We start from the raw sequence: 13,711 nt of genomic DNA, 5'->3' as shown, positions 1-13,711 counted from the left end.
CAAGGCAATAAAAATTAAAGTCTAAATAAAATAACACAGAAGACAGCATATTCTATTTCCAATTATTTCCTGTGGGGCTTGAAGCAAAATGAAATTCAACCCCAAACCTTCAAATTTCATACTGTTTGCCTGTCTACCTAGCAGAAAAATGTGACGGCCCAGTAACAACGCAGGGCAAGCAGTCCTGGAGACACACACTATGTATACACATCTACCTAATATAGGTACAGGTCAAAATAAGCTGCAAAAAGAAATTGTAATATACCAAATTTTGGAAAGAGTATGTCAGAATCTCCTTCTATAGCCTTGACTAGTAGCTGTTTACCACTCAAAATACTTGAGAAACACATGTGCGCTGAGATAAAAGAAATAATGAGATAAAGAACTGAACTATTTGACCCAACTGAAGGTTATTTCAGGTGTACTCTTAGAAGAAAACTTCTTACTCTAAGTCTTAATTTGACTTTTTACTAGGAAAAAATGGGGTCAATGACCCAGAAAATCCAGTGAAGAGGTTTCTTTGATTCTATGTCATTACAATGCTTTGTGCAGTTATTATGCAGTAAGCATTACTTTAATGTTTATAAAATAAAGATCCATGCACAAACGTAGAGTTTATTTTTACAAGTCCCTCTTCAAAGCACAGCATAACGTGTAAACTGCTATGCCGACATGACTGCTGAACAATGCTGCGTGCCCAGCCAGTCGCCTTCTATTCACTTTCCCAAAGGTGGCAAAACGGATAAAGTTAGTGCTGCTGCTGAAAGTGACAATGCCTTTATTTCCCATTTACAGGGGTGTGCTTATGCTGTAAGAATCAAATCCAACCCATCATTTATAATACCATGGAAAAGGAGGATCTGTTGTGGTTCACAACTTAAGTAACAGGTATCGTGGTCTCTCTCAATTTATTTCTCTGCAAATATAAACATCACAAGGCAAATACTATGACCAACAAGTTATTCTAATAAAGGAAAATGTTCCAAATATTGTCAGAATGTGCCATTTACCCATGTACTGCAGAAATGCCTTTGAGCAAGTTGTGCGTTATGACCATCAACTGGCAATGGTGAGAAAAATGCTTGCGTGACACTGACAGAAAAACCACCAGAGAGCAAACCCAATACTTCATCTTTTTGTCCCCAGCATCATATTATTTTATGTTTACAGTTTCAATCACTTCCACTCACTTTAGCATTTAACAAGTCCTATTTGCTCCTAGATTTTCTGTATAAACAATTCATACTAATATGACAGACAAGAATTTCTACTTCAGTTTTTGTTCCTCAGGACATACGGTCCAATACCATTCTGTCAGACTTAGGCACCAAACAGAGTAGACTGGAAAATGTTATGTGCATCGGTTTATAACTCTTAACATGAAGACTCACCGCCCTGGTATTTACTTAAACAGAGTACCTTCTTTTAAATGCTTAAAGAGAAATACATTCAGTGAAAAGGATCTCACATAGGAGCAACCTTGGACACATGCCTCAGAAATGGGGATAATACCACCTGACTCTTGTTGAGATTAAATGGGATAAAGTACATAAGCATGAGCTCAGAGCTTGGCACACAGTTAAGTGCTGAAATTATTATTCTACACATCTATTTTGACAGATACTAAGTATCCTAACACTAAATATTTCACTTAAACACATTTTTCTTTTCTGATCATTGAGATCTTACTGGCCTCTCCTGGTCCCCCAAAATCCACCACTGTTTAGAGTCAAGCACTTTGGTAACTGGGAAAAAATTATGCTTCCATATGTCAGGCCTAAAGTTGAGAAATGCTAATTACCATAGTGAAAAGCCAGAAATGATGAATTGGATGAACAAGGCCAAGACCCCATAGACTCTTTACACTCTCCTTAGGAAATTCCAGACAATGAACATATTACAGAGCTTATACTATTATCTCAGACTGATATAAAATTCATGGCAAACTAACATTCTTCATATCATTTAGTGAACATATATTGAGTACATACCATACAAGGGACAACAAGGCACCTAAGATATGTCCTTGCTCCCACCTTTTAAAGAAATCGTAGAGCCGCAACATTTGTGGACTTTAACTCAAAACAAGCAACATAAAATGTGCACCCACGTACAGCCTCCTTCATTAGAGTCATCATATAGAGAAGCACACTTCAACAAATTGAACTTTACTTTCCCACCAGCTTTACTCAAGGATGAAACTGGTAAATGTTTACTCTGTTAAATACTTGTTGTGGCACATTCCAGTACCTAACTATATGCTCAAGGGGCCAATAGCAAGTTTTAAATAACACTAGAAAAATGAGGAAGGGGTTCAAAGCATCTTATTGTAACAGAAGAATTAAGTTCAGATGAACCTTTAAGAGGAAACAGACCTTTGCAGGACAATGGGAAGGTCCTATTCCTGATTTCCCCATAATGATGGCTTCCTCAGCTACCAATCTGACAGCTGCCAAAGGAAGCAAGGCCAACCTCAATCTTGTACAGAAGAGAGCAAATGGGCAATGATTCTTTATAAAATATAAACCGATCTCTAGCAACATATCTCTAAGTTTTTTATAACATGCATTTGAGGGTACATACAGGTTCATTTAACAGGGTTAACTTTTACAGTACCCATATATTTAAAACTCCTACAAAGCACATTTTTTATAAAGAGAAAAACATAGCCTAATTCATCTATTCCATATATGTGGATATTTGTATTTGGGATTTACTTAAAATATTATTCAAATTCTTTCCCTCTTTTGTAAATAAGCTGATTTCCTTTTAACCCTTTACGGACCAACAAAGTTTACAGATTCCCCCAACAGAATTCCCACAGCTCCAAATGTTGGCCTTCAGGTCACAGAAGTGGTGGAATTAGATATTTTTTTCTCTTCTGTTGTTTTGCAGTGAACAAAAAAGTACTGCTTTTATAATAAGTTATATTTAATTAAAAAATATATCAGGTGGCATAAGCCTTTGGTAGGCGTAAGAGCTGAATTTCATTTTTATTATTAGGAAAGCTGTCATGATGCATATACCAATGGAATACACAGTGAGTTACCTAAGTCTAAAGGACATTCAAAGCAATTATTCATTTTGTTTGCAAGTATGACGTGAAATACCTGACAAGTTTTCTAGAGTTAAAAACTTAAAAAAATTCATTTATTCATACGTATGTTGAACATCTAAGCTTTACATTATTAACATATTTAATGTGCTGGGGATATAAAGATTCAAAAAAATAATAATCTTTTCCTTCAAACAGGACATAACCTAGTAGAAACAGACAAATGTCAATTGCTATAGGAGACGGCACACACTATTATGGTGACAAAGGTGGAACTGACAAAGTCAGTGTGTGTGAATTTGAGCGGGAGTCCCAGGGGAATGTCTGAACTGGATCCCAAAGGAAAGGAAGAACATTCAAGGCCAATTTAAGGAAGGACATTACTGGTTAAAGAGAACAGCGGCTTCTGGAAAGGCCTATTATTAGCAAAGTGAAGCAGTAAAGTGTGTTGTTCTGAGAATTGCAACAGAATGTCTTTTGATGAGAATCAAGGAGAGAAAAGATGAGGTTTATTATTGAAGCAGCAAGAAAGAATCTGTATGAATACAGATTGCTATCAATTAAAAAAGAAAAAAATGAGGTTTGGAAGGCTGAACAGTTAGGCCGGGGCAATCCAGGTCTTACATGCCATGAAAAGGAACCTGGACTCTGATCTAGTGTGGTGGGAAAGCCACGGAGAAATTTTTAGCAGGGATGATCCTCATGTTCATTTCTGAAAGACCCCTCCAGCAAATAGCATACAGGAAAGCAAGGAGGCAGAGGACACTGAATAGTAGTTAGGCTCTTATTCCAAGAATCTAGGGAAAAGAGGTGAGAGACAACTGAATGACGTGCAAGAGATGAAGAACAGATTTAAGCCCTTTAGTAGGCAGGACCGGCAGAACATGAGATGGAGGAACATAGCTGCTTCGAATGAGTGGGTGGATGAAGGCATCAACTCAATGCAGGAATTTAGAAAGAGAAACAATTTTTGGAGACAGACAACAAATTTTACATGTTAATACTGAGAGTTGGAGGGGCCTAGGCTACACCTGGTGGAAACGTGCTGAAGTGATTGATTAAATGTACAGAGCTCAGAAGAACCATGGTGTTAACTTATCCAGAACATGGATGAAACAAAAAAGGGAAGAGTTCAGACCTGGGGAAACTCACACTATAGACAGAAGACTCCAAATTTCCTCATACAACAAGATTTTAAGGCAGACCAAAAAAGTGACAGCCCCAAATGTCTCTATTTAAATTCAAGAAGTGTAAGAAATACACTGAAGTTTAAATAACCAAGGCTATTTCCTATGATGAATCAAAAAAACCCACTTTCACAAAAACTAAAAATCAAGATTAAAGGGGAGGTGCCAGTGCTTTCTATAGCGAAGACGTTGGTAATTATGGGAAATAAAGAACAGGTATGTTAAAAGATTAAAGGGGTGGTGAAGGAGGGGAAGGCTGATATCATGACTGGAGACCAGTGTGGACCTTGAAATGTCAGGAGAATGTTAGTTGAACCCTTTCATGGAGGATGTAAATTTAAGTTGGATCTTTCACACACAAAAAAAGGAAGGGCAGAGAGAACATCTGAAAAGGGAAATCAGTAGAAAGGGCGGTTCTTCTACCTCTTCTCCGCCCATCATCTTGTCTTCCATTCTACCACAGCCAACGCCTCTACGAAGTCCTGGACCTTTCATTACAAGTAACTTTATCACTTCTGAATTCTCATTTTCAAGTACCCCACTCCCTGACCCTCTTTCCCAAAACAACCTTCAATCCCACTAGGATCAAGTCCCCAATGCTCTTCACGTCTTTACTTTCCTCCTTACCTGTCTTGGAGTCCACGGTTCTCCCTTACCATGTTGCCTGGAAAAACCTCAACACTGGTTTTAAATGCAACTCTTCTACCTAACCTGCACCTGAATATGGCTGGGCACCACCTCCGACATGCTGACTGGTCTCATTTTATTTATAACTACAACCACAAATGCTCCCTTAATCCTGGCCAGCAATTCTAATTTCCCTAGTCAATTCACATTCTTATGTTTCTAGATATCTATTTCACATGTTCCTGTTTCTCCTTAATCCTGTCTATTCTTAGCTGGTTTTATATAGCTTCTGGGAGGTAAAATTCACATAGCCTACAATTCACCCACATAAAGGGTGTAATTCAATGTTTTTTAAAATATATTCAGAGTTGGGCAACCATCGAAATAAATTTTAGAACATTTTCATCATCTCAAAAGAAACCCTGTATCCATTAACCATCATTTCCTGTTTCCCCCCAACTCCATCCCAACCCCCAGGCAACCATACATTTTATTTTCTGTCTCTATGGACTTGCCTATTCTGGACATTTCATAAATGTGGAATCATACAATACGTGACCCTTTGTGACTGGCTTCTTTCACTTAGCATATCTTTTCAAGGCCCATCCACGTTGTAGCATGTATAAGTACTTCATTTCTTTTCATTATCAAGTATTGTTAAATGGAAATACATTTTTTTTTGGAAATACATTTTATTTATCCTAGTTGGTATATGTTTTAAAAAAAAGACATTTAGAGAGGCTTTTTTAATCCACCTACCTACCACCAAATCTACCGATTTACCTGCACCTGTATCTGTATTACTCCTTCCATCTGTCAACATCTGTGCCCCACGTTCAAACTCTGAATCCATACCCTCACCTACATAATATCAACCTAGAAAATCTCTCTTCTTTCTTGCAACAAAATTTCCCCTCTACTGGGTTTTCCAATAATGAACATGCTAGAGTTGTCTTTTAGAAATAAACACGAAAGAACTGCCCTCACCTTCTATCTCCCTTCAGCTCACCGCCGTTTCACTGTTCCCCTATATAGCACATCTCCTCAGAGAGATGTCCAAAATCATTGTATCCATATCTTGTATCTCTCATTCTCTCCTGCCCCTATCTATATATACTTTTGAACCCATCACTCAATAAAACCACATTTCTCAAGGTCATCCAGAAGCCTTCATTTTGATAAATCCCGTTAGCAAGTCTCAGCACTCTTCTTTGACCCCAAAATGGCACCTGACAGTTGATCTCTCCCTCCTTCCTAGGAACTTTCTTTACTGGGCTTCCGGAATACCTTCCTCTACTTTTGCTTCCTAGCCCTCTAGCTGCACCTTCTCAGTATCCTTTGCTGGATGGAACAGAAGAGGACAGTGGTTAAAAAGCACAGGTGCTGGAATAAGTGTACCTTGAATTCTAGGTGCTGCCACATGGAGCTGTGACCTTGGGCAGGTCACTTCGTCTCTTTATGCCTCTGATTCCCCATCTACAAACTGGGGATAACTGTGTTGACTTCAAAGAACTGTAAGGCTTAAATGACTGATATATATACAAACTCCTTAGAAGAGTTCCCATCATGTCTTAGTTCTCCATATCATATCTTCGACTGCTAAATGCTGACGTTTTCCTGGGCTCATCCCTCTCACTACATTCCCTCCCTAGGTAATCTCACATACTCTGGTGGCTGTAAATATTGTTTATATTTGCTGACTACACCAGAATTTACATCTTTAGACTTTACCAGTTGTTCAGTTGTAATCTGCACCTGAATGTCAAAGTTAAAACATCCAACATTTAACTTGACATCCTCATCCTAAACCCACTCCTGAGATCTGCCTGCCCATCTGAGGAATGGCAATTACACCCAACTGAATTGCTCAGGTCAAAAACATAGTCGTTCTTGACTCCTTTCTCTCACATATATATAATAAGGCCATTCTGAAGGCTGTATCTTCAAAATAAGTTCAGAATCCAAATGCTTGTTACCTCTGCCGTGCCATCCTAGTGCAAGCTGTTAGCACTTTAATCTCATCTACTCCAGTGGCATCCAAACCAGTCTCCTCTTTCCACTCTTACCAACGCCTGTAGTTTGCTTTCTATAGAACAGCCATCCATAATCCTTTGAAAAATGGAAACCAGATTTAAAGTGTTTAAGACCTATACTTCTTGTTGTACTCTGGCCCCTGACAACCAGTCCTGAACTCATCACCTGCCGCTCTTCCGTATGATTGCACTGCTCAACCCTAGCAGCCCGCTGTAGTCCCTCCAACAAGCCAAGTCTGTTCTCAGTCCAAGCTCCCCTTCTGTTCTCCTCTAAATGAGATGTTTTCCCTGTGTCTCTATGGCTCTTTCCTCTATTATTTCTCTGTATTACCTCCTTAGAAGCCTTCCTTGGCCATCCTATATAAAAGAGTACATCTCAAACGACATTCCTCCAATCCCGTTCTCTGTTTTACTCTCTTCATAGGAATAGCTTCATGGGAAATTATTAGTTTACTTACTATCTAAGTCCCCACTAGAACGTAAGCTCCAGGAAGAAAGGCCCTGTCTTGTCATTCAGGGATCTCTAGTACCCAGAAGGGTGCCTGGCACACAGTAGGTACTCGAGTAAATACATGTTGAACGTATGAATGAATAAATGGTGGTGGCATAAGGGATGACTAAACTCATCAACAAGATACCTCTCGGGGGGCAAAAGCAGTGGCTACAAGGTCCAGGTCTCTCCCCCAGGGCGGTGAGTCTCTTTCCATTGTAAACCTATGAATATCTGAAATTTTGAGAAAAGCTGCAATGTCCTTTCACAACCGCCTTTTCCGCTCCTAGTCGCAGTTCCACCTTTTCTTGATTCCAAACGAATGAATGTCACTGTGGCATTGTGCATGGACCTAACTCAAAATTTGTTCATACAAGGAAAAAGATATACCAGCCACTCTTATCTCTCCCACCAATGCCCTGAGAGCCCCAAGGCATATATATATATGTATTTGTTTAATCATTAGAAGTGTGTTTTTTTTTAACTACAAACCTTCAGAAAATTGAAATAACAGTACAACCCATACATGTATTTCCTTCGCCTAGATTCACCAGTTAACATTTAGGACCTAATTATTTTGAAAAGACTCCCAGGTGATTCTTACAGGAGGCACTGTGATGGGAGAAGGGGAGAATGGAAAAATGCGGAGCTAGTTTTCAAAGAATGAGAGAGAGCACATTTTAGATTGCATTATACATTACTATACCAAAAAAAAAAAAATCGTTCTTAGAATGGTAGCAAAAGATTGCTAAAAGAAATTTGAGTTTTCAATAACATACAGTGCAGGCAGACTAAGATGTGTATCTATTTTTAACATGGGGCACATTATGTTTTGATAAAATCTAATACATGAAAACCATAATTTCAAATAAAGAATCAGAGACTACTATCTCTTTAAAATGTCTCCTTGGATTTTTTGCAAAATAACGTACAATAAGGTTTGGTCAGTTTCCCTATAGCTCATTTATAGTCGTTTTTTAAGAATTTGTTTGTATATGAATTGCTATTTTATTGTAACTGGCAAAGTATAACAGCTGTGACTTAAGAGTTAAAGAGTTGTACTATTAGAGTCAAGAAGCTTGGGATATACTGGTAATCCATCACTGAATGAGATCATCCATAGGAAATTTTATTTTCAATGTTAGCTGGAAAAAATCTTACCTGAAATTCTTCACAGCATTATCTTTGTCTACCAAAATCAATCTAGAGCCCAGAGTTTCTGCCCCTCCCACCTTCCTCAGGCCCAAAGAGACGTCAGAGAGATTTAAACTTAAAAGAGACTCTTTAGGCTGGAGTCCTGCAGCCTAGGAAGTGCAGAGAGAGATGGAGACAATATGATAAGCAGCTTTCAAGTTTTCGTGCAAGACCTTCTCCATGTTTTGTTTGAAGTGCTTCGCCTTCTGAGAAAATATAGTGTGTATTCATGCATAAATTCATATCCAAGGTAAATATCTGCTGTGCATCGATCACTATTAAAACATTCACTGAACAATGTTATATACAAAGTTGATGGCACTGTGATGAGTATTTGGGAAAAGAAACATAGTGGAATAATATAATGCAATATTTAGAGTACCAATTCAAATATTTTAAAGCTTTCAAAGAACACTTTTAAAGGATAAACAAACATCTGGTAGACCCCTCTGGGTTATAATTTAACATAACCAATATTATAACAAAGTCTACAATAAGGAAGAATATTAAAATGCAAAAAGTGTTTAAAAATTAGGTGTTACCATTAAAAAAAACTTTTGAGAATTTTCTTCAGGTTTCCTTTGAATGTTATTCACACTAGTAGATTGGTGCTCTAATGTTCTAATTTATAGTGTTAAAAATTACTAATTATAAAAGTATCAAAATTCTAGGCAGAAAAATCTAAAGCTAAGTGAAATCACAAGTCAAATATCAATTTTAAAGTACAGTTGACCCTTGAATAACACAGGTTTGAACTGTACGGACCCACTTATACACAGATTTTTTTTTTTCCCCAGTAAATATGTACTACACGATCCGTAGTTGGTTGAATCTGCAGATGTGGGACCTCGGATATGGAGGGCCAACTATAAAGTTACATGTGGAGTTTTTACTGCATGGGAGTTGGCGCCCCTAATCACCGCGTTGTTCAAGAGTCAAATGGAATTACAGAACTTGATAGTAAAATTATTCATCTTCAAGGCAGTCTTAAGGATCATAGATAGTTATTGCATAAAAGCAAACACGCCTGTTTAATTCACAAACCAATTCTGTCTACATAATTCTTGAAGTGTCCAAAGTTTGGAACATCAAATGCCTATCGAGGCCAGGCAAGGATGTGTGAAAATCAAGCACGAAGTATACATCATACTACTGCCTAGCAAGTCAGCCTGGAGGCTACCAATCTGTGACTTTTGCTTTAAATATCTGGTAACAAATATTATCAATAAGAAGCAATCTTACACATACCCAATTCTTATTTATAAATTTTACCATCATCTATAGCAGTGTGACAAAACTGTAGAGAATCTCTGTATAATAATAATTAATGAGTAAATGTATCTGGCAAGAGAAGAGACTTTAATTTTCCACAATAGGAATGAATCCGATTTAGCTTAATTTTTCCTTGAAAAGATATTATGGATATGCTGGTAACACAATAGAGATATGTAACACAAACAAACATTTTTTTGTGTATTTTTTTATTGTTTGGAACACCAAAGTAACCCAAATTTCACATTTACAATGAAATTTTAAATAAAAATATGCTGTACATTGTATTAGAGATACATGTTATACAAAAGTTTGGAAAAGTAAACACATACACTTATACAGTAAAGAGAATGTACTGATGAATTGCTATCACCTTTAATATGCCTTCTCTCCTAAATGGTCAACAACTGTAAACTGTTTCCTTTAGCTTTTATGAAATGACCACTGCTCTAGCTATTTTGAAGTGTGAGGTACTAAGAACAGATTCCTTTAAAATCAAGTGATAATGAGTTATTATTGTGCATCGAATAGTTTTATGTTTTCAGATTATCAGTTACTAAAATAATCAAAATCTCTAAAAGACGGAGGTAGTTACCTACAAATCTGGCTGCGAGGGCTACTTCAGCCCAATTCAAGAAACAGGTAGTCATCACTCCCAAACTAACATCCACACTTAAGTCTGATCATTCAGAAAATTCTTTACACCAAACCATCCTTAAAGCACCCCACCACATCCTTCATAACCAGGGCCTACAACAGAATTTTGGAAGATCTGTTTGTTGAAATCTTTTTTTGGCCCCTCTACTTTAAAAATATAATTGCCACATTTCAGAAATTAGGATCCAAGAACTCAGTTAAGTCTCAAAGATACATTTAGCTTCCATTGTAAGAAAACAATTTGAGTATCATTAATAGGAAGAATACAGATACCATATTGTGCTATTTAAATGAAATGCCACTATGACTAACACACATTTTCTCAGTAAGCCAACTGATGGAACTTTAATACATGTGAACTTATCTCCTGGTCTAATATACCATGAAATATCTGAGGCAACCATGCCAAGATACATACTTTCCTAAAAAGGCTGCTTCCTCTGCTGACAATTATAACAGTTTAAAATAAATCACAAGTAAGTAATATAATTTTAGAATTTCCAGTACTCTTCTCTAGGTATGCTAAATATCGTCTATGACATTCCTTACCTGATAAGCACCCACCATTCACTGAGTGCCTACTCTGTGGCAGGCCCCATGTCAGTTGTTTACATATGTTAGCCCAACTGAATGATCACAACACCCCGATGTGACATTTCATTCCTTTTCTCACAGTTGAAGAAACAAGTTTAGTATCACCTTCTAGGCTTAAAGTTTTCTGTATAGTATAACATTGCTTTTTATTATCATAAGAGAAAACATTAGAGCACCAAGAGAAAACTTGAAAGCATCTTAGTTCTAGTATTCTGTTACTTGGTTAACATCAACAATATTCAACCTATTTACTGATCCTTTAGTGCTACAATATTGCATGTGATTACAATATTCCTTTATCAAAATGATGGAATTGTGACTAGTCTTTTGGTTAAATCCTTTATTTGCATATGCATTAAAAAGTCTCATTTCTATAAAAGGTCAAATTCATGGGATATTCTTTTCAAGATTTCTAATTGAAGGAAAATGGAAGGCTCTCTTTCTCATGATTCAACTAAACTACTGCAGTATAGTTAAAAGTGCCTATTTTAACAAAAGTTTTCATTTTTATGTTATGTCATATTTTAACCTTTCCAGATCTGGAACAGCCTTCAATTTTTCAATTTCTAAATTTTGTTTTATAAGTTACAGACAAAGATCATCATCAGAGGTGAAGTATAAACAGTCCTACACTGAAAACCATCCATCGATCCACTTACATAATAATGTTCCTCTCTCATGGAGCTTCCATTGTTGGGGGTGGGAGGAGATGGACATCCAAATAGGTATGTTAGATAATGATAAATGCTAAGAAATTTAATTATTTTTCTAGCAGTGACTAGCTTACTAAGTTTATTTTTCATGCTCACCAACTTTTGATTTGTGTTTTATTTTGTTTCACATGTTGGCTGAGAGTTTAAATTATACATTTCAGTAGTGATAAGAAATAAAAGGGCAGAGTCTCCAAGACCTAAATGTTAAATAAAAAGCAGGTAATTTATTCTTTTTTTGGGGGGGGAGGGGAGCTGCACCGTGTGGCTTGTGGGATCTCAGTTTCCCGACCAGGGAATGAACCCGGGCCACAGCAGTGAAAGCCCAGAATCCTAACCACTAAGCCACCAGGGAACTCCCTGGGTTATTTGTTCTTAAAGGTTGTTCGAAAGTAGCAGTTATTAAAGTCTTGGAGATGATGAAATCTTTTCATTCATTCAGTGAATTTACTAAGACCAGAAAAAACCCACAAATGCATGAAATTCTGTAAACAGTCTCAGGTGGCCTAATACCCATGGATACCAGAGTAGGAAACTTCATTTCAAAGAGAATTCACAATCAGGGGCATGCGTGTGGGGTGGAGGAAAGAAGCTGATCAGAAAATTCTACCCAACTTAGATTCTTTGATTCTTGTGTAACCATCTTATTACAAATATGGGGGGGGGTGGAGAATCATAACAAAACTGAGATCCAAAGATATTAAGGTTTCCTGGCTCCTAGTTCACTGTTCCTTCTACTATGACTTCCATTGGGGCACAGACCTCTTAAGCAACTTCCCCATTAAACAAATCATTTTCCATCATTATGATGACTACGCTACATTACTTGTGACAAATTTTAACCCTAAATCCTCTTTTACCATTACCCAGTCTGTGTACTAAAAGAAATAAAAATCGAGTTTATTATCAGCCTAAACTCAGTCTTGGAGAGGGCAGAAGACAGCATGCCATTTAAAAACAAATTGATTTTTATTATAAATGTAGTACATGCAACGAAGTGAAAATTTCCAACAGTACTGAAAGCTGTAGGTGAAAAGTAAAAGTCCTACATCACAAACCAATGTCCCACAGTCCTACATCCCACAAGTAACCAATATGCTCTTTCCTTAAAAAACCTAAGATTATGAAAGTGAACATTTGCACACACATACCTCTGAAAAATACAATGGGCTCACAGGACTAGAATATTCTAACACTAAGGATGAATTAACTACCCATTAGGAGAATCAAGTGTTAATTATATTTGGCAATACCACTTCAAATACAACAATTTATTAATTGTTATAGGATGGTCACTATAACAAGTATATGACATATTCACTTATAATTCAAGCAAGCAAGGGTAAGGCCTCCTAAAGATGTAAACAATCTAAACCACACTTCCATGGATCACAGAAGTAGAGTTGTGGGTAAAGAATACAACAGATGAACTCTTGCAGGAGAAAAATGAGGGGTCAGTGGAAAAAGCATTGCCTCAGGCTGTGTAACTGTCACTCAGGTAACAAAGCCATTTTTTGGCAATGTATCAAAGATAATTTCTTTGCTAGCCCACAGAGAATGCTACCAAAGTCCAGGGATTTTAAATGTATAAAAATTAATCCAGACAGGGAAAAAACCCACATTGTTAAAGAAATGCTCTCTCTTATAAAGCTGCGATGTCTGGGGTTTTGTTAATCATGGACTATGTACCAACTCCTTTTTATAGAGATTGGTTTAATCACTTTGCTATACCAAATTAAGATGTGCAAATCCAAACTTTTATTCAAGACAGACAAACAAACATGATTTCATTTTTGAGGCTGTCTCTTGAGCATATTCTTGGTAAAGACTAAAGTACACATATTTAAGAGAAAGATCTTCCTCAAAGAAAAATAGCCTCAGAGAACGTTTTA

The 13,711-nt window shown here is 37.0% G+C and overlaps 1 protein-coding gene across 6 annotated transcripts in view; it reads right to left on the bottom strand.

Moving 5' to 3' along the window:
• The window catches only part of SCAF4 (SR-related CTD associated factor 4), a 61,961-nt gene that overhangs the window by 6,748 nt on the left and 41,502 nt on the right, over positions 1 to 13,711 (bottom strand). Inside the window, exon 20 of one of the 6 annotated variants that reach the window (XM_089910332.1) lies at positions 5 to 12,842. The exons of the other annotated variants lie outside the window; for them this stretch is intronic. Coding sequence (XP_089766458.1) covers positions 12,682 to 12,842 — 161 coding nt within the window. The 3' untranslated portion in view covers positions 5 to 12,681. Of the gene's footprint in view, positions 1 to 4; positions 12,843 to 13,711 lie in introns of those variants that run through there. 6 annotated transcript variants of the gene reach the window in all.

The sequence above is a fragment of the Delphinapterus leucas genome, chromosome 4 (genome assembly GCF_059928025.1).
Source record: "Delphinapterus leucas isolate spDelLeu-1000000601 "Yukka" chromosome 4, BTC_Dleu_Yukka2, whole genome shotgun sequence".
NCBI classification, from domain to species: Eukaryota; Metazoa; Chordata; class Mammalia; order Artiodactyla; family Monodontidae; genus Delphinapterus; species Delphinapterus leucas.
Note: the sequence above shows the minus strand (reverse complement) of the source record. Positions and strands in the feature narration are given on the sequence as shown.